The sequence below is a fragment of the Colias eurytheme genome, chromosome 25 (genome assembly GCF_061535395.1).
Source record: "Colias eurytheme isolate Ceu_HAF_F1 chromosome 25, ilColEury1 Martin Lab GWU primary, whole genome shotgun sequence".
NCBI lineage: Eukaryota > Metazoa > Arthropoda > Insecta > Lepidoptera > Pieridae > Colias > Colias eurytheme.
In genome coordinates this window covers 7,117,830-7,142,683 of record NC_143004.1, presented here as the reverse complement: position 1 = coordinate 7,142,683, position 24,854 = coordinate 7,117,830, and the positions used below count along the sequence as shown (strand labels likewise).

The 24,854-nt window shown below is 33.6% G+C and overlaps 2 protein-coding genes, 1 long non-coding RNA gene and 1 other non-coding gene across 4 annotated transcripts in view; 3 read left to right on the top strand and 1 right to left on the bottom strand.

Moving 5' to 3' along the window:
- The first annotated feature begins 93 nt into the window (after positions 1-93).
- Positions 94-17,821, top strand: LOC149897733 (uncharacterized). Its single transcript, XM_090116342.1, has 20 exons — positions 94-501; positions 749-930; positions 1,139-1,217; positions 1,547-1,777; positions 3,578-3,714; positions 4,866-4,992; positions 7,103-7,211; positions 7,805-7,921; positions 8,536-8,639; positions 9,179-9,295; positions 9,652-9,777; positions 10,313-10,420; positions 11,113-11,259; positions 11,635-11,730; positions 12,025-12,131; positions 13,265-13,412; positions 14,471-14,572; positions 15,943-16,074; positions 16,776-16,916; positions 17,657-17,821. The coding sequence occupies exons 1-19, from the start codon at positions 358-360 to the stop codon at positions 16,914-16,916; spliced, it is 2,454 nt and encodes an 817-aa protein (XP_089972468.1). The 5' UTR covers positions 94-357; the 3' UTR covers positions 17,657-17,821.
- On the top strand, positions 5,211-6,017 carry LOC149897735 (uncharacterized). Its single transcript, XR_016458160.1, has 2 exons — positions 5,211-5,505; positions 5,837-6,017. It is a non-coding gene; the product is annotated as an uncharacterized LOC149897735 (long non-coding RNA).
- Positions 12,569-12,639, top strand: TRNAG-GCC (transfer RNA glycine (anticodon GCC)). Its single transcript has one exon. It is a non-coding gene; the product is annotated as a tRNA-Gly (tRNA).
- A 5,795-nt stretch (positions 17,822-23,616) lies between the features above and the next one.
- Positions 23,617-24,854, bottom strand: part of Dpp10 (Dipeptidyl peptidase 10) — a 139,599-nt gene continuing 138,361 nt past the window's right edge. Inside the window, exons 17-19 of the mRNA XM_090116156.1 lie at positions 24,519-24,730; positions 24,030-24,205; positions 23,617-23,748 (exon numbers count right to left, since the gene is read on the bottom strand). Of these exons, the coding sequence (XP_089972282.1) occupies positions 24,062-24,205; positions 24,519-24,730 (356 nt within the window). The 3' untranslated portion in view covers positions 23,617-23,748; positions 24,030-24,061. The remainder of the gene's footprint in view (positions 23,749-24,029; positions 24,206-24,518; positions 24,731-24,854) is intronic.

Genomic DNA, 24,854 nt, shown 5'->3' with positions numbered 1-24,854 from the left:
CAGATTTCAATGAACATATTCAAATGGTTATTTTAATTAACTTTAACTAGGTATTTGAATCAATTTTATAATTTGCAACGCGCGTCATTCAATCAAGTTTAATATCGAGTTTAATATTATGTATTATCTGTGATCAAGCCGACCAACCAATAGAGAGCCAGAAGCGCTCACGTCTAATAAACTGTCAAAAATCAAACGAAACAGTTGAAATTAAAATCGTGTGTTATTCATTTTTGTATTGTATATTTAGTGAATATTTTTTGATGGATATTGGGCAATTGAAACTTGTTAATTGCATGGTGTTTTAATGGTTGTGATTTTTCATAACTTTTTGTGTGAACATTATTTTATATAACTATGGAAGTCGACGGTGAGGGATGGAATACAAATCCATCCGATGGCTCAAAATTTGGACATTTGAAAGCGTTTGTGACCGCAGCTCGTGAATTTGAGACCACTCACAGTGAATCTGCGATTAATTTGATGACTAGATATTTAGGGGTAAGATAATTAATGAATTTCAGGCTAATACTATAATGTTTATATATAATGGCTATAATGTTTAGACGAAAAAAAAAGAAGCGATGTGTATTCCTTTTCGTGTTATCTAAATAAAATATCACGCAGCACAATTATTTCTAATTTATATACTAAATTAAGTGTTGATATAATTTTGAGCAATAAAATACAGCTTCGTAACAAAATTACTTTATAAACTTTTATTTAAACAGTATGAAACATTCCTCAGTTAATAGCATCATCCTGTGACCTATCTATATTCTCGCCGGGTCGTTCTGAAGTGTGTGCGTTCTTCAGTTCACTATGGAGGGTGATGTGCGATGGCCGAGGGCCGCACTGGGCTGGTGTGGCAGTGTTAGCGAGGGCTTGTATAGAACCAAGTGCGAGGCATGCCCTTACACATACTTATAAGTGAGTATGACAACACTTTTATTCTTGCAAAGTTTTACAACCAGTTTTGAATAATTAGTTTTGTTGGTTGTGCTCAGTTTGGTACTTTTAAGTTTAACTACTATTATTGTAGAATTTATTTTAGCTTTACTCTAAATCTTTAATACTATTATAAAGCTGTAGAGTTTGTTGTTGAGCTATTAGTAATCAATTTCATTTAAAATTTCAGATTTATGCCAATTCTGTCTCGTCTACTGACAGACACAATATCAAATGATAAGAAAATAAAACTACTGTCTGTGATGCAGGTTTGTGAAATTTTCTAATTATTTTTTCATTCAAATTAATTTAGTTCATAGTTATTTTTTAATAAGATACATTTAAGTATTATTAAGTATTATATACTTGGGGGAGGCCTATGTCCTGCAGTGGACGTCTTAAAAGGCTGGAACGGAACGGAAGTATTATAATTTCTCAACTTCTAAATGGGTTTAATAATTGACTGTTCTGCCTTCTGTTCTTTGCTTATTCATTTTTCTTCATCAGTAAATTAACCCTAACTTGTAATACAAACCTCATCATTGCACTAAGGAGGCAAAAATATGTATTATTCATAAATTACCTGTACTATCCTCAGGACATCTCATACGGAATAAAAATAAGCTGGCAAGAGTCATATCTGTCAGAATTAATGAAGACGTTAACCAATTGGATAGTACAACCGATGGTGGAACCTCAACACAGAACGATCAGTCATAAGTCACTTACTGTACTGGTGAATGTATGCTATGGGAACTTGCCGGCGATATACGCGTTGATGAGAACGGTGGATACTAAGGAGTTTGTTGTGCACTTGATTAGTTTGAAGGTGAGCAATCAGTTGCAACAGTCAATCATTATTATGATTTTAATATATTACACAATCTATTTAAATATTGATATGAATTAAACACAATAGCATCCTCTAGATTGAGTTGCATCAAATTTTTCCATTATTTTATTTTCTATGTTATATTTTTTCCTTTACACACATGGCGTAAACTTAATTGTATCATATCGTAAGCATACTTTGTGTGGATAATTACAAAGTGTTTCTTGTTGTAAAGTATTCAAAACGTCAGTATTATAATATGTGTCCATACTAATATTATAAAGCTGAAGAGTTTGTTTGTTTGAACACACTAATCTCAGGAACTACTGGTCCGATTTTAAAAATTCTTTCGGTGTTAGATAGCCTATTTATCGAGGAAGGCTATAGGCTATATATCATCACGCTAAGACCAACAGGAGCTGAGCCACGCGGGTGAAACCGCGGAGCGCAGCTAGTAATGAATAAATCACGATTAAGATCTGTTAAAGTCTTCAATTTCTAAATATATAATGATTAGACATCGGATTATATGCACTAACAAAATGCCAAAATATGCATGCAAATATGCACTAAAAAAGGCCGAAATATGCACTAAAAACGACTGATATGCCTAAAATATGCACAAAAAAAAATCAAAAAACCTTTATTATTTTTATATATTTAAAATTTAAATCAAAGATTGTACAAAACATTGAAATTTTCTTGAAATTAAGTATAGTTTTTGTGCCAATATACAATTAAGCATTTTTACCAAATTTTCGAGCGCAAATTTGTGACGTTTGTCACCCGCGAGCGCAGTTTTGCCACCTTAGACCTTTCCGGGCTAAATCTAGGTGTAAGTCCACACTGCGAGCCTAGCGCGGTTGCGACGGCGGGCGCGAAATATCAAACGTATGAAACGCGCCTTTGCGTCCACATTGAAATGACTGTGGCGGAAGCCTAGTGCGACGGTAATGAGCGAGCCAGCGCGCGTAGTTTTCAAACTCTCCTATCCGCGCGTTCTGGCCACACTACGGGCCTAGTCAGCAAGCGACCCAATGCGCGGACGGCGGGGGTATCAAACCAGTTCGGTCTTGTCGCTCGACTTCTTATATTATATCCTTTATTGTTTTTCGTAAAATAGCGGTAAATACTTAATTGTTGAAGTGAAACTTCTTTATTTATAAGTGCGATTCAATCTAAAACACTTATATACACCACAGTAATTTTGTAGGGTATAATCTCAATTCTTCATATAAGATTCACCCGTTATTCCTCTGTTTTATTTATTTCGTGTACAACTTCTATAATGATCTCATCTCAAAATCGGACTGTCCAGTAAAAATAGCAAATCGTCCAAAGTTTGCAACACCCGAAAAACGTCGAACCGCTACTTGAGCTCGCGCGTCGGTGTGGCCACCGCGAGCGCCCGCTCGTCGCGTCCGCCTAGGCCGCCGCCACCGCGCATTCAGTGTGGACGCACACTAGCCCTTTTTTGGAATTCAACCCGTGTTTTAAGTTTTTAGCCCCATAAGGGTAATCTAGCCCTATTTTACTTAAAATGGAGCCCATTTTGTAATTTTTTGCCATTTTACCATGCCAAAATAGGGTTTGTTTACTCGCTGAGCGTTCTGATTGGCTACTAAAGGTTAGTCGACCAATCAAAACTCCCGCTACTTAACGAAATATGCACGATTGGGGAAAAAGGCTAAAATATGCACTAACGCCGTAATTAGAGAGTTTTATGCATTTGCATATGCAAATATGCAAATGCATATAATCCAATGTCTAATAATGATAATATATTTTTTTTTCTAGGACGGTGGTTACGGCGGTGTAGAAGTGTGTCGCCTACTACTATGCCTGTCTAGTGCAACTCGCGGCACGGCCACTCAGCCGGCGCACGTGCACAGCTATCTGTGTTGCACTATGCGCACTTTCACTAAGGCTATAGTGTGAGTGTTGTGTTGGTGTTATGTGTTTAGTGTTTAGAGTGTAGAGTTGTATTATATTGACTGCGAAGGCGCAAAAAAACGAAATTTACTTAATAATAATTTATTGTAATAAAAAAATTACATTTTAAATTATATCTAACTTAAACTACGTCCCTCCGGTTCAATGTTGGAACCAAGAGTGTCCATCGTCTTCGGCGGGGCATACTTTCTGGAATCGCAGGTGTGCGCGATGTCGCAATCGTTAAGGCTTTGTCAGATAGGACGCGTATTTTAGCGCTGCGTAGTAGCGCTGCAGCGTCCTGTTTTAACGTCGCGCGAGGCTTCGTCAAACAGAACGCTTTAGCGCGCGTTAGGACACAGCAATTGATATTATTAAAGCTGCATGTTGTTTACATAATTATTACTTACGAACAAAACAAGCTACAGCGATATTAACTCCGGAGTCGGAAGAATTTTTTACTTACCAGTTTCAATAATTTCTTCTCCGATTTGTGCCCACAATTTTGCCTTCATTGATATATCTTTATAGTTTATATGAACTATCCTTCGTATTATATAAGCATGGATATTTTCTAACCAATTCTATCAAATTTTCGGTCATTATGCAGTATTTTATTATTATTTTACGCCTATTAACTCCAACGCTAAAATAAAATTTGTAAAAAAATACAACACCCGACGTTAAAGCGTCCTAACGCCGCGACAGAGCGTTGCGTACTGCTAGCGCCGGCGCTCTGTTTGACGGTATTCTACGATGGTAGTAGAACACATCTTAGCGTCATATCGCGGCGTCAACTTAACGCTCTGACGCGCGCTAAGTACGCGTCCTGTCTGACAAAGCCTTTACTGGGTACAACTCCCTACTGGGTGGCCTTATGCATCTTCTTATAATTAATGTGTGTTATATGTACATAACAGTTGCATAGGTTTTGGTGATAAATGTTGTGTGTGGGGGTATGTGTTGTATAGTTTGGATATGAGTGTGGTATTAGAAATAGTTCACGAATATGAATACTGGGAAGTTTATTCAAGTTTAAATTTATATTCATATTGTTCAATAGATATATTTTCAATTTCGTTATTATGTAATAATGTAGGCAAAATGTTACGAAAAAGAAATACAAAACCTCCTTTTTTTTCATTATTTCCAGAGAACGAGACGAAACGCAACTCCTGCACGCGTACACGTTTATAAACGACCTGTGTTCTGACGACAATCTAAAGAATTATGTGCTCACATATCCACACTTTAGTAACTCGCTGGGTGACGCTTTGAAGGTAATTTTTTATGTTTATTTGATTTATAAATTACTAGATTTCCGCCCGCGGCTTCGCCCGCGTTTGCAAAGGAAAACCCGCATAGTTTCCGTTCCCGTGGGATTTCCGGGATAAAAACTATCCTATGTGTTAATCCAAGTTACCCTCTATATGTGTGCTAAATTTCATTGTAATCGGTTCAGTAGTTTTTACGTGAAAGAGTAACAAACATCCATACCCTCGTAACGCCCAGATACCTATTAAAAGGCATGCAGCTCGATAGTGGTACGGGCCCAAGCTGTTATCCAACTTTATGACATAAACGCCCACGGTACCTTTTTAAAGGTATCTGACAGTATCTGATTTGAAAACGCCGTAACATTTTAAATTACGCGCCAAATCTAATTACTGTTTTTTATCCGGCTACTGGAAAGTATGTTTTTGTCTATGGTTAAGCAATAGTGCCAATAGAAAAAGAAAATATATGTAATTTCCGGCGAAAAGTCTGGCCATATTGACTGACTAGAGGACGTGGTAAGTTCAATCCATGATTATTGATGCAATCTTAGGTTTTTAACTGAGAGTATCTTACTCTGCTTGTTGACAAATAAGTAAATATTATAATTACATTTAGATTTACGCGAAAATAAAGAATATGCGTGTAAAATAACCTCGTAAAATCTGGATACCTTTTAGAAGGTATAAGAGTATTAACATATTATTGGATTTTAAAAGGTATAAGGGAATAAACCACTAATCAATTTGATTTGCCTTTGCAACTTATGATTTAGACCGTTTTCTCCTTCATAATATAAAGTAAATTATTTAGTCTGTTACAGAATATTTTAGTACCTATCCTTTTCAGGTAACCCAATGAGAGATGAGCAAATCGAAGAAGCTTTAGAAGTATTAAATCAGTCAGATATAGAAGAGTATGAACTATTTGGAGATGAGGATTACAACATATGTATAAACCAAAACCAAGAAAGCTCTTCCAGTTCTGAAGAATCTGAAAATAATATTTTTTTATTAAAAACCAACTCTTATTTGCGAAATTATTTAAAACTTCTATAGAAATATGTCAATTTACCTACTATCATTCTGATTTTAAAAGGTATATGGGTTGCTATTATATAGTGTTTTTGGGTCCAATTTAGAAACTTGCTAATTTTTGCTTCTGTCATCTGTTGGAAGTGGATTTCTTTTGATAGAAATCCTAAAACACTTGATAAACTAGCCTTTAAAAATAATAAGTACAGAAAATAATGATCATATTGTTCAAAAATTGATATTTTTTTCTCAGATTGTTAGTGTGAGATATCTTTTTGGTCATTAAAATTTTGGAAGACATGTATTAATCCAAATATTTGTGTTCATTGTTTTTTGTAATATAAAATAAACCCTATATTGTCTACCGCTAATCAATAATTTAAAAAATACGAATTTTGCGAAATCGGGTTTTGTAATACATTAAAGCCCATATGCCTAAATAAAGAATAACGAATTTGGGGTTATTTAGTGTCTCAAAACCTTCCACTGACATACATTTACATGCAGAAAAAATCCCACGCTCATACGGAAATAATAAGGCACTTTTTTTAGATTTCATCACCTCCGGGTCCGCACCATGTGAACCTTTTAAAAGGTACTTGGGCTGCAAGCCAATGTTTGGTAAAAATAGCCTGGGCGTTACGAGGATACATCCATACATCCATACATCCATACATCCATACATCCTTACAAACTTTCGCCTTTATAATATATATTAGATTTTAATGATGTTAAATTATAATGGCCAATTAATTATTTAATAAAATATGATTTGTTAGTCATTTTTGTATTGAAACACGCGGGTACATAATTTTTTTTAATAATGAATTATAATTCAGTTTTAATTGAAAAAAAAAAAGACGGGTTGCACTCCGGGAGTGCTGGCAGAAGTGAAAACTTGATTATTAACGTTGAGCATGTTTGATATCGATCCGTCTTACGCTTTTTCGATCAGACCACGTGTCCTGACGCGAGTTTAAGATTTTATACCCAACGCCGCTAAAGAAGTTTTCACTTCAAAAAAGATGTTAGACCTTTTTAAAGTCAAGCTATGCTGAATTTAAAACTATTATTTTATTAGGATGCAGACATTTTATGTAGACCTGTTCCCGACGAATCTGGCGAGCCAGAAACAGCAGCTGGCTGCTTGAGAAATGTACTCAAGTTCCTCACTGTTCTAGTCAATTTGGGTAAGCACTTTATTCATTTTTTTACCATTATATTAACTTGGATAAAGTAGATCCATCTGTTAGTAGAATAAAAACTTAATATTTTTGTATTATGAGTTATTTAATAAAATAGGCATATTTTGTTCAATCTTAATAGGATTGTGTGAATGAGAGATTTACATCGATTCATTCCTGGTGTTCTTCCTAACTAAGGATATTGTTAAAAAGCATAATATAGTCATAGACATACAATAAACAACTAACACTCTCATCACACAAGCACAATCACATAAAAAATTGTCCGATGCAAAACTCTACCTACGCGTCGATTAGGCAGAGTTAGCGTATATCATCTTTCATCATCAGTATTAGAGCGTATCGCACTATGTGGCTGCGCACTATGTGGAGCGTATCGCACTATGTGCTGTACAGTCTGCGGTAGCCGCATCGCAGTGCGCATAGAAATGAATATTACGTACATAATAAGTGCTTGCGGTCAGCCGGACGGCTACCCGCAATGCGGCTACCCGCATAATGCGTATACGCTCTAAGTCATCCACAAAGTAAGGTTTAAGTAGTAAATTCAAATAAATACTATATAATATATTGAACAGATCTATACACACTGCGGTGCCATCACAATCAACTTGTCTGTCTGTGCATGAAGGCCAGTCGGGTGTGCCTGCCAGAGGCTTTGGATTTATTTGCAGCTATCGTTACACAATACAGAGGTAAATATATATGACTAGCTTTCCGCCCGCGGCTTCGCCCGCGTTTTCAAAGAAAAGCCGCATAGTTCCCGTTCCCGTGGGATTTCCGGGATAAAACCTATCCTATGTATTAATCCAAGTTACCGTCTATATGTATGCTAAATTTCATTGTAATCGGTTCAGTAGTATTTGCTTGGAAGAGTAACAAACATCCATACATCCATACTTACAAACTTTCGCCTTTATAATAGTAGTAGGATTGAAATAAGTTAGTATGGTAAGTACTTGGCTTTTTAAACTTTTAGTTAATGTTGATAAGAGTGTCCCAAATTATAAATTAGAAACAATGTTAAAATAACAAAGAGCGTGTGTGCCGAGCACACGTGTCAGAAGTGAAACTTCTTTGGCAAGATTCAGAGATACCAAAATCGTCGCCCTACACCCTGACGTGACGGTATTGCCATGACGTGACCTTAATTTTACTCAAAACGCGCTCAAGAATTTTCACTTCAATAAAATATGACAATGCTCATAAGAATACACGTCTTTATATACACAAGCGAAAGCTTAGTGGGATTAGATCGTGCCCTTTCTTAAATTGTACTGAAATATTTATATTTATTTTTCTGTTTCAGAGGAAGGTCGGTTACCGCAAGAGTTAATATCAGCGTTGAATGATGGATTGCCAGCTCTGTTAGTACCACCGGCTTTAGAACCAGGCAAGGCTGGGTTGCAATGGGTGAGATTTTTTTTTGGAAATCGATATATATAAAACTCAAAGGTGACTGATATAGTGATCTATCAACGCACAGCCCAAACCACTTGACGTATCGGTCTGAAATTTGGCATGCAGGTAGATGTTAGGATGTAGGTATCCGCTAAGAAAGGATTTCCCGAAATTCTTGCGGGAACGGGGAAAAACAGGGATGCACGTACAAAGTCGTGGGCGGAAGCTAGTTAACATAGTAATTTCATTAATTTAACAAAAATTTCGTTTCAAAACATATGTACTCTGTTTTTGACTACATTTCACACCTATTTCACTAATCAATATACAATAGAGAAGAAATTCCCTTGAAAATCAGTCTAGCAGTTACATTGATCAGCAGAAGCAAAGGGACGAATTAAACATGTGAAAATTACAACTACCGACATTTTTACTTAACATTTTAATGTCTATAAAATAATCTAATATACCGCCCGAACTGAGAACCTCCTTTTTTTGAAGTCGGTTAAAAATATAACAAACAATTTAAATTTTTATTATATTCATTACAGTTGCAAGTAGTAGGTGCGTTGTGTGAAACGAGCGAGACGCAAGAGCGAGTTTTACAAGAGGTCACTCCGGACTCATTAGAGGATACACTGTATGGAGTGTTGCAGTATACTTCACAGGTAGTTATAATTTCAAATAATTTATACACACAATTTTTAATTACTTTTCAGTTCTAATAAAATATTTATGTGCAGTATTTAGTGCCACCGGGTTAGATAGAAAAATTAATATTCTATTGGTATAAGTTTTTATAAAAACATTTAAAGTAATAAACGTCGTTGAACATCTTTCAACTTGCTATTGCTTTCTTATTTATTTTGAAAAATTTTTAGTCCAATTATCCCTTATATATAACCTAACCAATGATCATGCAACCAATAGGTATATACAGAAAATTATTATTTAATTCTTTTTTTTCACATACTGAATGGTCCAGTAGACATAATATCCATAAAATGTATTTTTTAAATTCCAGAACGGTCCCGTAGGTATCGAAGTATCGCAACAAGCGGTGGTAGTGGCTTGTCGCGCGACTTTGTCTCTTGCACCTTTAGATAGCCAATGGGAAGCTGTGTTGAATAGAATGCTGGCTCATCATCAGGTGAGTGATTTTTATAATTTAATGAGCAGCTGAAATTATTATTATAATTTTTTATATTTTTATTATTAGTCATAGCTTCGTGTAATCGGAAGCTTTTGATAGAACTGATAAGCTTGAATTACAACAATACAGAGTCAATTAAGGCTTTTTTTTTATTCTTATCTATACTAATATTATAAAGCTGAAGAGTTTGTTTGTTTGAACGCGCTAATCTCAGGAACTACTGGTCCGATTTGAAAAATTATTTCGGTGTTAGATAGCCCATTTATCGAGGATAACTATAGCCTATATAACTATATAGATGATATATATAGGATATATATATCATCACGCTAAGACCAACAGGAGCCGAGCAATGCGGGTAAAACCGCAGGGCACAGCTAGTTGATGATATACACATAGGGGTTTTACACAGTTTGAGAGTCAGACTTTATTGTGCTGCAAAATGTATTAACAATATTTGTATTGTTTGTTTTTTATTTATTTTTTATTTGTACATAATATTTTGAATGTTCATTCACATTTTTTCCCTTAGGTTCGAAAACTGCTATGTACGGGTCTAACGAGTAACAACGCGACACGAAGGAAACAGATATTACAATTGGTCAAACATCATTACTTCCCATCTGATCAGATGAATCAGGTGAGTTTACTAATATTATAATAGGTGAGATAGTTAGATTTGTATAAATTTCATTATTTGATTAATAAGTAATAACTCAGGCCCCGGAACCACAGACACAATAGAAAATCTACTGTGTCGTGGACCCTAAGACCAACCGGAGCGGAGCAATGCGGGTGAAACCGCGGGAACAGCTAGTCTACTATATATAAATAAGTCGGGTTTTCCTTCCTGACGCTATAACTCCAGAACACACGAACCGATTTCCACGGTTTTGCATTTGTTGGAAAGGTCTCGGGCTCCTTGAGGTTTATAGCAAAGCAAATGTGTCTCTGGTGGCGAATCGGAGTTCGCCGGGTTTGCTATTTATCTAATACTAGGTTTCCGCCCGCGGCTTCGCCCGCGCAGTCAAAGAAAAACCCGCATAGCTCCCGTTCCCGTGGGATTTCCGGGATTTCGTCATTTTCCCGGGATAAAAACTATGTCCTTTCTCGGGTATCAAAATATCTCTATACCAAATTTCATGCAAATCGGTTCAGTAGTTTAGGCGTGATTGAGTAACAGACAGACAGACAGAGTTACTTTCGCATTTATAATATTAGTATGGATATAGATAAATTACAATAATCTAACAATTTTGTTAGGTTTCCTCTTCATGGTGCTTTTATAAAATAAATAACTATCTATCTAATTATAATGTATTATTTATACAGGTATTCAGCGAGCACATATCAACCCCAGAGCCACAAGTTACAGATATATCTCAATCAGACACAGAAACACTGTCATTGTCTCCCGCACAAAGGATAGCAGTCGATGAATTATTGGCTAAATTAACTGCTAAATTGGATGAAGGCAAGGTAAGTGCATTTTATAATTTAAATTTAAATATAGACATAGATATTTATTACATTTATTTCGCATCCAAACAAAAATATGAGTATAATTAACTGAATATAAAGTAAGTATCTGTAATAATGGTTTTCAGTGCTGGCAAAGTACGACTTTGACTACATGGTAGGCATGGTAAACATGGTATTTTTATAATGAATATTAAATATCAAATTAATAAGTGAATGGAATCATAAACAAAATCCATGATCACAGACTTATTTTGATTGTCTTTTGGGCACAAAGAATATTATGTTAAACATGTTTTATTCCTAAAATCGAGATTCGTTAAATTACAAATATTTAATATGTTTTTCCATTAAATTCAATGTTTTATTTCGCAGATATCGGATATAGCTACATCAAGTGTGATGGAGTTATATGGATATAAGATCACATGTTTGGAACAGAGGCTACATTCTCATTCTGTCGCCTTGCAGGTAATTTTGTAATTATTAATAATTTATAATTAAACGTATTTTTTTCTATGATTATCTTTCTGTGGGAATTTATCAAGATTTTTTTGAATTTCCTATGTATTAAGAACCGTCTTCATACTGCATGTAAATATAAAATCATTCAAATTACTCTCTGATGTTGAGTTTGATTTTCCAAAAAATGTGTTAACATAATATTTCTAAAAAATTATTATTATATATACATACATTTCTTATGTTTGAATGGTGAACAATTCTATTTTTATATAGTTTTATACATTATAAAACTTTATACAGGGTGCTACAGAACACATGGCGTCTCTACAACACGCACTAGCGCTATTGCAAGCGACGAATTCGTCGCAACAGGACGTCCTGTATACAACACAGATGCAAACCGAAAAGTAATTAATAATTATCTTATTATTTTATTGTTCTACTAGCGGTCCGCCCCGGCTTCGCCCGTGGTATATATTTCGCAATAAAAGATAGCCTATGTTCATTCTCAGGGTCTAAATATTATCTGTGCCAAATTTCGTCAAAATCGGTTCAGTAGTTTATGCGTGAAAACAATACATACATACAAACCTTTCCTCTTTATAATATTAGTATAGAAAAACATGAAATAGCAGTGTCTTATTACTTGAGATTTCTTATTGTTCTAAAAACATATGTCCTAAATGCGAACATTTTTATGTGTCTGTATACATTCGTGTTAGAAAGGCGGAATGGAGAAAGATAAAATGGCCCATAGAGATGGATTACTGCACTATAATAATGTTTTTAAATAATATAGTTCAAAAGATGTATATAAATGATTATTTGAAATAGTAAATCATAAGCATCGGTGGTTCAGTGGTAGAATGCTCGCCTGCCACGCGGGCGGCCCGGGTTCGATTCCCGGCCGATGCAAAATACCTTTTGCCTATTTATTTTTTTCTCTATACCTTCCCCTATAATTTTTTTATAATATTTAACAATTATTCACGTAAAAATCGCGATATTTATAAAATTAATTTTTTTATAACTGTTTTGACGTGACAACGTCTTAGGGTCAGCTCACACCGAGACGCGACGCGGCGCGACGCTGCGCGCACATTTTTCATAGAGCGACTCAGAATATACTTTATTCACTACACGAAAAGATACACATTGCTACGCCGCGAGGCACCTCGAGGCGCAGCGCTGCGTGGTGCAACGTAATCTGAATTCTCACAATGTAATGTGTATCTTTTCGTGTAGTGAATAAAGTATATTCTGAGTCGCTCTATGAAAAAAGTGCGCGCAGCGTCGCGCCGCGTCGCGTCTCGGTGTGAGCTGACCCTTATAATTCGATAGAGCCGTCTGCACGCACGAAAAAACATGACTCATGCGGCGTTACCTCGCTCTAAGGCGTTCCATGTAAGGCTTGAAAATTGAAATGCAAGCGAGAGCGCGGAACGAGCGACAAAGAAGCACAATCGGACGTTTTCACGTTCAACTATCGTCAGTAAACCGACTTTACAGACAACCAATTTTTTTTACAACATTTTTTTAGACACAAAAAGACGATAGAAGACCTCCACAAGCAATTGGAAGACGCGGAAACTACGTTGCGCGGCTACAGAGCCAGATTGGCGGCGGAAAAACTAGAAAAAGAAAATCAAAAGGAAAATTTGCAAAAGGAGTTTCGACAGCAGTTGGCAGTGAGTGTATTTTTGTTACAGCGCCATCTAGTGTGAAGTAGGTTATAAATTTTTGTTTTTAGCGCCATCTAGTGAGGTTCATAAAGTTTTGGTTTTAGCGCCATCTAGTGTGAAATAGGTTCATGAAAATTTAATTTTAGCGCCATCTAGCGTGAAGTAGGCGTCAAGAAATTTTGTTGAAGCGCCATCTAGTGTTACGTTTATAAAGAGTTGGTTTTAGCGCCATCTAGCGTGAAGTAGGCATAAAGAATTTTTATTTAAGCGCCATCTAGTGTTACGTAGGTTTATAAAGAGTTGGTTTTAGAGCCATCTAGTGAGAAGTAGAAAGGTAAAGAATTTTTGTTTCAGCGCCATCTAGTGTTAAGTAGGTTTATAAAGAGTTGGTTTTAGAGCCATCTAGTGAGAAGTAGAAGTAGAAAGGTAAAGAATTTTTGTTTCAGCGCCATGTGAACTGATTTTATTTATTTTTGAATTACACTCTGGGCATAGCATTGTATGCATTGATTTACATAAAATAATTGATTAGTAGTTTACCTTTTTAGTAATTATTAATTATTATAATTATTACTTAATTACATTGAGATAATATTACTACGTATGGAGGAGACACCACGAACAAAATCTGTGCGCTATTTTTTTGCTCTAACTAAGTTTTAAAAATTATTATCTAGTTAGGTTCTTAACGATGAAAGTTATTCCTTTGCACTTTTTCGTATTATTTGTATTATTTGTGCAATATCGTAACACACACGAAGGCATGTTTGATGCGTTTCACTTTAAAACCATTACAAAATACCGATCAACATACGTCACATGACGTATGTTGAGTGGAACATAAGTGATGTAGGCGGTGTCGTCTCCATATTAATATTATCTCAATGCTTAATTACATATTATAATTAGTACTTACAAGTCTCTGGGTATTTCAAACAATACCATGTTGATTATCATTAATCACGAATAAAATAACTCACATGTCCAAGTTATCTATTAATCAATTTTAAATTTTTAAAATAATAATAAATTGTTGTTCTTACTTATAATAATTCATTTTGCAGACATTTGAAAGCGAAATGAAGGTTCGGGAAAGAGACGCGGAGGAGAGATTAAAGCAAGCAGAGTCGGAGTATAAGGCGTTACAAAAGAAATTAGAACAGCAGGTAAGACTCATTTGTTTATGTGAGCTTTTAACCTATCACGCGTCTGGCGCACAGCCGGCACCGATCCCGATAGTGTCAAGGGAGTTCACGAAATCTAGCTTTTTTATGACTACCGAGTTTGAAAATTTTATTTACCCTATTGTTCTATAATTATATGCCATGTATTATATATTTTTGGAAAGAGGAAGAAACTAGTTATAGCATAAAAATGTAATCATGACGATATATTTTTTCTATAAAATTATAAAAAAATGATTTTCTTTTGTTTTAATTTTAATTGCTTACATACTAACACTTACATGATAATGCTGAGTCATCAAATGATCATATTCACGTTTTCATATCACTACACGATTGCCAAATACATTCACTTATATTTTCACACATTTAACACAACGTATTTCACTATGAATAATAACAAATCTCCATTATTCACAAACAAGAAAAAAAGCGCCATTTTGCGTCTTCCGCACTGAAAAGTTGAGACACTTTTTCACTGAGTATTCTTCAAATATCCCTAAAACCAATATCATAAACGTATTCTACGTAAAATTTCCAGTAATATACGTCTCAATTATCACTCATCTAATTATTCCTCTCGGCATAATTCACAATCCAAATATTCGTTGAACAAGACAAATGTCACAAACTATGGCCGATGACGCAACTCAATCAATGATTCACTTTTTTTTTTATTTTGTGGTTTTGGTCTCTATTGCCTGTCTCGGAGTCGTGTCGATTCGAATTATAAATGTTTAAGGCATAGAGAAATATTTTTTATACTGGAAACATTCACTTGTAATTCACTACAGATGGCCTTCAATGTCACGGGCCGCGTTAGGCACAGAGTTTGTGCGCAGTACACTACAGTACAATTTGCGTTACGACACAAATATTGTGCGTAGAACGTGTCACGGGTTAATATAATTTAATTTTATAAATAACCTTTTAACAATAATAAAAAAAACATGTGGCACTCGGGGACTGCCGCGGTAAAGCTATTGCATAGCATGCCTTCAAGCCACACCTCCGTGTCCGTCGGAGTGGGGAGCGTGAGGTTTTTTCGTTACGGAATTTCTCGATTCGGTCCCCGCGCTCAAGGCCCGCGATAGAAGCTATGCAATAGCTTAAAAATTCAAATAATTCTTTGTTTCGAGAAGTTAAACAATTATATCAAATTAAAACTAATTTGATAATTCGATATTTAACACCACTATTTTCATTTGAGCATAGCAAATGTATTGTTCAGATAAATACGAAGGAAGGAAAAGGTTAAAATTTAAAAGTCAATAAAAGAAAAAAAAAGAGATAATTATTTTGTCTGTAGTAAACTACTTATAGGTTTTATATTTTTTCTTTAATTATTATAGATGAACAAAAACAGCGAATTGGCGGGCGTGTTGATAAAATTCGAGGAGCGAGTCAAACAACGGGATAAAAAGTTGGAAGAATGTGGCAACACTGCCGCCGCTTTGAGAAGAGATATAGAACAAAGGGATAGTGTGAGTGAATATATATTTATTTAAAAATTTCTTTCATAGAACAGAAAATAATCAGCAGCTAATAATATTCGTCTGAAAACATTGGAAGTAGTATAAACTAAAATGTTTTCTCTAAGAGCTAGCGCCCACGAGCAACTTTGTCTCCGCAACTATTTTGTCTCCGCAACTATTTTGTCTCTCCCGTCAATTTGTATGGGGAGTTGCGTCGCTACGTGCGCGCACTTTCATACTAGCCCATAGGTGGGAGAGACAAAATAGTTGCGGAGACAAAATAGTTGCGGAGACAAAGTTGCTCGTGCGCGCTCGCTCTAATGGAGTTTTGTCATTTGAAATTAATAATTATAAATAAATCGATTACGATATAGATTGAAGTCTATGTTAGTTGCTAGTTTTGTTGTTAATACAAAAAAGAGCGTGTGTGCCTAGCTCACGTGTCAGAAGTGAAACTTCCTTGGCAAGATTAAAAAAAATACTACAATCGTGGCTTATTACCATGACGTGACGGTATTGCCATGATGCGACCTGGAAATTTTACTCTCAACGCGCCTTAAGAAGTTTCACTTCAAAAAAAAAATTATTTAGCCATTCTTCATACATTTAACGAGCAATTTTTTTTTGTAAAAAACAATATTTACTAGTTAGATTAATAGATAATAATAAGATAAATTATTAATTAAGATAAATTATTTTTCCTTACACAGATGATAAAACAACTAGAGAAGACGGTAGTAGAGAGAGAGAACAGACTGTATCAAGTGACGACACAGTTGGAGGAAATGAAGCGAGTACAAGAGATGGTCGCCAAGTTGATGAGCAAGAGCACAAATAACGCTTCTAATTAGGTATATTAATATTTTTTATTTACTACCTCTGCCCCGTGGTTTTACCCGCATTGCTTGGCTCCTATTGGTCTAAGCGAGATATACAGCCTACTAGCGGTCCGCCCCGGCTTCGCCCGTGCGCATATTTCGCAATAACAGGTAGCCTATGTTCTTTCTCAGGGTCTAAAGATTGTCTGTGCTAAATTTCATCAAAATCGGTTGAGAGGTTTAAGCGGGAAAGCGTAACAGACAGACAGACAGACATAGTTACTTTCGCATTTATAATATGTATTAGTAGGGAAGTAGGGAAATGTGGTCCTGACCTGTTAGTAATATTCAAGCAAAATTTAAAGTAAATTCATGCTTTCCCTTTTTATTTTAGCCCGGACATAATATTATGTATGTCCTAAAATAATTTTTTGCCTGTATAGAAGAAACGGGCAAAAAATTTAAAAACTATATTTATGACTTTGATATCGATTGTAGATCACGCCACAAGCATTATTTTAACAAAATATTCAATGTACAATAATTTTACTACGATTTTATTAGATTTAGGGCCGATTTTTCAATCCTTGGTTAAAATGTATCCGTCCAATAAAGTGTTACACGAACATATTACCTGTATCACCTGTAAACTGTCAAATACGGGCAAGTAGAATACATTTTTGAAATGGTAGTTTAATAGGTTATTCGACGAATAAGTTTTAACCAAGCATTGAAAAATCGGCCCTAAGTATAACGTTTTTTTTCATTTCCAGGTAAATCAATTATACAGCCAACGGGAAGAGATCTCTGCGTAATCAATAAATAGAATATATTTTTACAACACAATGTATATGTTCAAGTCAATATTTTGATACTTTTCATATTCTTATATGATGTCAAATTATGATATGTGAATATAAATGACAATAATTTTAAAATGTGTTTTATTTTATCCAATTTTATTTTCCCTGTTTGAAATCTAAGCATATTCAATTTGAATACATAAATACGAAAAGATCGTTTTTTTATACACCTACAAAGGAAGTAGAAAACAACATTGATGATATACACATAAATGCACACAATAATTTAAGATTGCAAAATATATTAAAAATCCATTCCTTCATTAATCCAAGACTTCCAAGACCCATATCAGAATGTGTCGAAATAAGACGATATAGTTTTGTTTCAACATCAAGTTCCTTCATAATAATATGTCGCAGGCACTTAATTTCGCCGTTTAAATTTGCTTTAAATGTATTATGCTAAATTTACTTCAGAGGACCTATTACGAATTTATTTTACGACGAAGCCCCGCCTAGCGCTTCACGGCGCTCCTATTTCTGTGTAGCTTTCAAATACAGCGCACCTAATTCGCATCGAGCTATGATGATTGAAAAGCGCTCTTAAAATAACTTTAGATAAATGTATTGCATGCATGCTTTGTCTTAGCATGATGATATATAAGCCTATATTACTCGTGGATAATGTAGCTTTCGAATGGTGAAAGAATTTTTAAAATCGGTCCAGTAGTTTATGAGCCTATTCATTACAATCCAACAAACAAACAAACAAAGTTTTCCTCTTTATAATATTAGTGTAGATTTTAAAAGAAAACCAAGTTTATGAAGGTAGACAATTTTATTTTCCCTACCAAAGTATAAATTATTCATCGCGCCAAAATAAACATCAGTTTAGATGTCATGGCCGCAGACGGAACTATATCGGTATAGTCTATAGTCAATGTCAAATGTTATTTTAAAATGACTTTATCACTATGGAGGAATCTCTTAAAACTAAAGAAGTTATCGTATCGTTTAAGAACCTATCAAATTAGCGCGAGAAGAGTGTGTGATATGAATTTAGTAGCACATATTTTGTTTCCCTTATTTCAAGCGGACACTTTCTATCCTAGAGGTACTCTTACCTATAAATTAGGTACACAATTTATTCAATAAATGGACATAAGTACTCCTGCACTCGTATCTAGATACATCTTGTACACAGATACAACATTTGGCGTCTAGATTTTTATTTGTGTTTATTAGTTAAGGCGCTTGATGCTTCGAACGGAAGTCAAGATTTTAATTTTCAATGCACTTTCAGCATATTATAGGGCTGCTGTTGCTCGTCTCGGACGCGTTCGTTAGCATATTATAACTACAAACAATGTGCGAAGCTTTATTATGATCCGTTTAGTAGTTTAGGGAGAATATATAGCGACAGATGATGTTATCAAAGTAGGTAGGTACTAAATATCTAAATTGGTAAAGTGATCAGATTAAAATAAAACAAGGCATAATTCATCATGTGTTTATTGAAATTCACAATACGATAGAATATAACTCCATGAAAATATGAATGAAGTAAAATATTAACAGTAGGTAAATAAAATTTGAAGCAATAACAATTCACTTATAATAATTATGATACTGTGGTGTTAACTTGAGAAGACATTTCATGTAATAAAATTAACAATTTGTGCTTTACAACTTATTTGTTGTTTTTGTAACATCGTTATAAATTAGGAGAAATCAACTATATTCATAAGAGTTTTCTAAAAAAAATATAACACATTCGAAGCGCGAAGTTGATTTTTTAATTTTGTTCTAACCGTATTTTTTTAAATAATTCGTTTTTCGGTTCGTTTCTGTTTTTTTTTAAGAAAATCGTTGACTTTGAAATTACTTGATTTCTCCTAATTTACCTATTTGTAGTAAAGAAAAAATATTTTCATACATTTCAACACTTATAAAACTATAGAAAAGTGAACTCACGAATAATTGTATCTAGCCATAACAATATAAAACCATACTTTTGAAACAACATTTCTATGAATTACAGACAAACATCGAAAGGCAAGAAATCACAATTTATGTGCGCTTATTTATATACAATAAAGATATATTTTAATTAAATAAAATCTATTTAATTTGTTTCAGGAGAAAATAATAATTATTGTGTAGGTATTTTATACAACCACAGACAATTAGTTATAATGCATCAATTTATTTTATTTAAAAAAGGAAATGTTTTAGTTATTTTTAAAATTATTTCTATATAATAACAAAAATTCTTATTCAGATAAATTCAAATAATTTATAATCGAAAAATGCGGTTCGTTACGAAATCCTAAAACCTTAGCACGTAGGTACACAATTTTTTAAATACATAATTTAATTCTGATAATTTACTTGAACGTTAGCAAAAGTAACTAACTACTTACACGTGTACCTAAAATAAAATGAGACGCCATTTAATTTAGTTTCTTAAGTTTTATTGCCGCAATTAAAATTTTCGCAAGATACCACATTTATGATGATTTTATTTTTCTGCGTCTGATTTTAATACAAAAGTTACATTTTATAAACCATACCTAAAGGTTGCAAAAAATCTTTTCTAATTTATTCCCGTTTAAATTTATTTTTATGCTGTGGTTGTATTGCTACAGGGAAGAAGTGATAAAATTATTAATACCTAAATGGTGTGAATAATACTGCAATGTCTAATCTAATTCCTAATTAACATTTGAAAACAACGTTTGGCACTTTGGTTTAAATATCTCACTTGATTTTTGAAGCAGGGTGTTCAAAATAATTGTGATGGTTGGCAATTTAAATATGAAATAAAAATCGTAAATTGACTCCAGAACAAAATATACAATGCAGATTATAATATATGAAGAGTAGAGCAGTGTTAACATTATAGGTGCAATTCACGTTAAGATTATCGAATGTTAATACCGGAATATTACAAACGTAAAACTAACTTTGTTTTCAATATTTAACTGGTTTTAAATATTTTTTTACACCCTTTATCTAAGTATTTATTTTTATTTAAAATTACCCTTTAATAAGATGATAAACGTAAACTTATACTTAGGTAAACATTATTCATGCAATAATCTCAACCTGAATAGCCCATTGATATAACTTTCAACATGCCAAATATATTAAAAGACTTATTTAAAATAACTATATTATGAAATACAATATTAGCAAATAAATTATAATATTGTATCAATACATATTCCGCGTTAAAAAACCTTTATATCTAACAATTTATGTCTATTGTTAAGGCTAAAAAGGGCTTCGGGAAATTACTGGAAATTTCTAAAGATTCGCACTTTACTGACGCGTGATAGAAACATTATTTTAAATAACAATAAAAATATTATATTTCGTATTTTCAATACTATTAAAATTGGTGTTTTATAAGGTTTAAAAATTGAATTATTTATAAAATAGATGGTGCCAATGGAAGAATGATTTAAAATGTTTAATCTATTTATTGCTATTTACTTAAAATATTTAAATGTGACTAGAATTATTAAAGCACTATAAGTTCTAATTTAAATTCACTAATTAGTCAAAAACTTTTCAAGATATTTAAATCGCTATTGGTCGTTACTAATATTAATTTGTATCTAAGGATATTTAGTCATTTTAACTAGAACCATGCAATTTTTTTAAACTCCATACCTAACTGCTTCTTGCCTAACTGTCATTACTTAAACTACACGAAGTTAAAGCACAGAATCTAAATAAATAAAAATATTGATATTGTCGTTAATTTGGTACAATCTATGTATTTTCCAATTATGTCGTTACTTAGGTCCTACTGTATTTAAGACCATGATTATAAATTCTATTATAATTAATTTGGAACAAATAGCTTTCTATTTGAAGATGAAACAAAGAATTTTATATCAACATTTTGCACAATATATACTGCCTAGGTATTAATCAACATATTTTAAGCACAGTTTTACCTAAATCATGAGAATTTCGGACCAATAAATTGATTATTCGTTGGTTCGAAATAAAAATATACACAAATACACAATAAACAACAAATTTGACGTAACAAAATAAAAAAAATCTGTTTTATTTCTATACCTTAAATCCTTACCTAAAAAATACTTATAGTATGACAATAATGGTAATAATAATTGTTAAAACACTATTTATTACAAATTGAATTTAAGACACGCTATCTACTCAAAAAGAGCTATATTTTACATCTGTACACGTTTTTTAGAAATAACACTTTACCTTTTAAAAATTAAACAATAACATACAGCTGTCAGCTCCTATCCAATTGGTTCGTTTAATCCAATACGATGCAGCCAAATTACCATTAATAATATTAAATTTTAAACAAAACAACAAAACTAATTACCAAAAAACAGCTTTCCTAATCGTTTAAAAAAAATATCTGTTTAAACGTCTTGTGGTCTTATGTTCATGTCAAAATTCCCGCCAAATTGGTAGAATTTTTTACATACAGCAATAATTATGAGCAAAGACTTCGACAGTCTGCGTGGCGTGATTTTTCTTAAGAATAATAAACAATAAAAAAAAGAAATGTTTTATATTTTAACACACCTCTTGTATTATTTATTTCATGAACATTAACGCTATATTACTCTAAAATCACAAAAATGATTGACTAAAGAACTATCAATTCCTTTATTAAATCACTAAATAGATTTATTGAATTTGCGAATATTTTACATGCGATAGATCAGACCTATCATTTTTAAATAACTACTAATTATCATTTAAGATAAAAAAAAGAAAAAATCTTCAAAGATTTTAAAACGTTTAAACTTGTGGCAATAATTTAATAATAAGAGAGAAATTAAAGAATCGAAAATTGCTGTTCAAATGTTTATAATTTTTTTAACCGAATTGCCAGTGACATTAAGAACGCATTATTTTTATTGGGTATTTATTTATGAAGATATTGTCACTCTTATTTAAACGCCAATAATAAATAAATAATTTTTAAGTGAAACATAATTATAATATTAGTTGTTGCCTAATTTTAATTGCATCTTAATCCGTTTAAAACTAGAGTACAACTTGAACTATGAAATATTAACGATTTATCATATTTAATTTGAGTTTTCGACTTATTACGTATTAACAGTCGTCTTCTAAAATAGTTTTTTCAAACAATAGTATAATTTTAATTTATTCTAATAGAAATACATATTTATTATTGTGGTAGCTATCAACATGGCTGACAATTCAAATTTTAACGTCAATATCTATTAATAAGATCCATTCACACCCGAACACAATACGATTTTTTAATAACGCATTTAAATTTAAAAATACTTTGATTCCCCTTTCACCTTCTAGAGAAAAAATCTCAAAAAAACGAAACATTCAGTGAAACTCGGTATAGAACGAGTTAGTTACCAAAAATCATGAAAATATGGTCATCCGTATTATGTCCACAATATAAAGCAAACATAAGCACAATATAAAGAACATTTTTAATGAACACTTGTCAAAAACCCATGTTAATAGCTACCACAGTGAAACATTGACGTACTACTACCATACATATAACAAGACTAACAAACGCTCAAAAACTCTGCCTAATTCACGCGCGGCACAGTTTTGTTTCGGACAAATTTTGAGCATTATAACGCTATATGAGCATAATAATATATGAGTTTAGTTGTTCATTGTACGTCAATGCTACTAAGGGCCGATTTTTCAATGCTTGGATAAAACTTATCTGTCCAATAAAGTAAATATAATAACGCGATAATATTAAAATGTCACGTAAACTGTCAAATACGGGCAATTAGGTAGTTTTATACATTATTCGACGAATAAGTTTTATCTAAGCATTGAAATCGGCCCTAAGATATTCTAATAAATAAGACTTAGATAATTAAATAAAAATATAATTTTGCACGTAGAGGAAGAGAGGTTCACGAATCACGATTCACAAAATGGTCGCATCATAAAAGTTTTCATCACAAGCACACTGATGCGGCAGTCGAGGAGATATGGAAATAATTGTACTACAGGTTCTTCGATATAGTCTTTGAGTTTGCGATTACCTGAAAATTTAGAAAGGATTATTAAAGGGGTACTAATATAAAAATATTTTAAAAAGGTACGTATTGGAACTTCACGTTGAGGTCAAATTAAAAAAGGTCAATTAGGTACCAACTTTATTAATTATTTTAATAGAGACGTTACGATCATAGAATGTAAATAAATAATAATTCTACAAGGGCCAAGTTGACGTATTAACTAATAATGGATTTTTCACTAAATTAAAAAAAAAAACAAAAATATAAATTCAATATTTTTCTATAAAATGAAATGTGATCGTCACCACGAGTAGAGCTCCTCCTCCCCCCACGTGTCTCAGTCGAGGTTGCCGCCGTTCCGGAGCCCCGCCTTGCTCTCGGGCGGCACGAGCCGGCGGAAGCACTCGTCCAGGAACGCGCGCATGCTGCGGTACACGTGCCGCCGGACGCCCGACAGGCTGTGGCCCTCGTCCGGGTAGATCTGTGGATAATAATATATGTAATATTGGAGAATGGTCTGTTAGGAAAATAATAGGAAACTATTGCAATGATCAAGTAAATATATATATAATGATTATCATTATAAACGCATTAAAATGTAAAGGACAGTTCGGATGTTGTGACTATTTTACCTTAAATACTATAAATTAATGATCTCTTTTTAATGCCAAATTCAATAAACTATTTGGCACCTCCATCTCCTTAAATGCTATAAAATATAATCTTTTTTTAATGCCGAATTCAATAAACTGCTTGGCATCTCCACCTAGAATAAAATATTTTAGCCTACTGACCTGCAAGCGGAACATGGAGCCCTGGTCAGCCAGGGCTCTCGCGAGGGCCATACTCTGCTGCAAGTGCACAGTATCATCAGCAGTGCCGTGCACGAGCAGCAGCATCTTATCGCGCAGAGCGAGGGCCTGCTGTGTGACGTCAGCGTCCGCGTACCCGCGGTAGTTGCCCGTCGCGTTCGGGAAGCCCATGTAGCGCTCCGCGTATGCTGATGCTGTGTGCAATATGGTTGTGTTTACATATACACGTTCAACTACACGTTTTATGAGTGAAAATCATTGCGTCAAAACACAATGTTTTGACGCAACGGTTAGTATTTTGATAGTACTAAAAATACA

Excerpts from the sequence above, each read along its gene's own strand:
- LOC149897733 (XM_090116342.1), top strand. The coding sequence starts at position 358 with ATGGAAGTCGACGGTGAGGGATGGAATACAAATCCATCCGATGGCTCA. Across the intron at positions 4,993-7,102 it reads CGCTGGGTGACGCTTTGAAG|GATGCAGACATTTTATGTAG; the intron begins GTAATTTTTTAT and ends TTATTTTATTAG. Across the intron at positions 11,731-12,024 it reads CTCATTCTGTCGCCTTGCAG|GGTGCTACAGAACACATGGC; the intron begins GTAATTTTGTAA and ends AACTTTATACAG.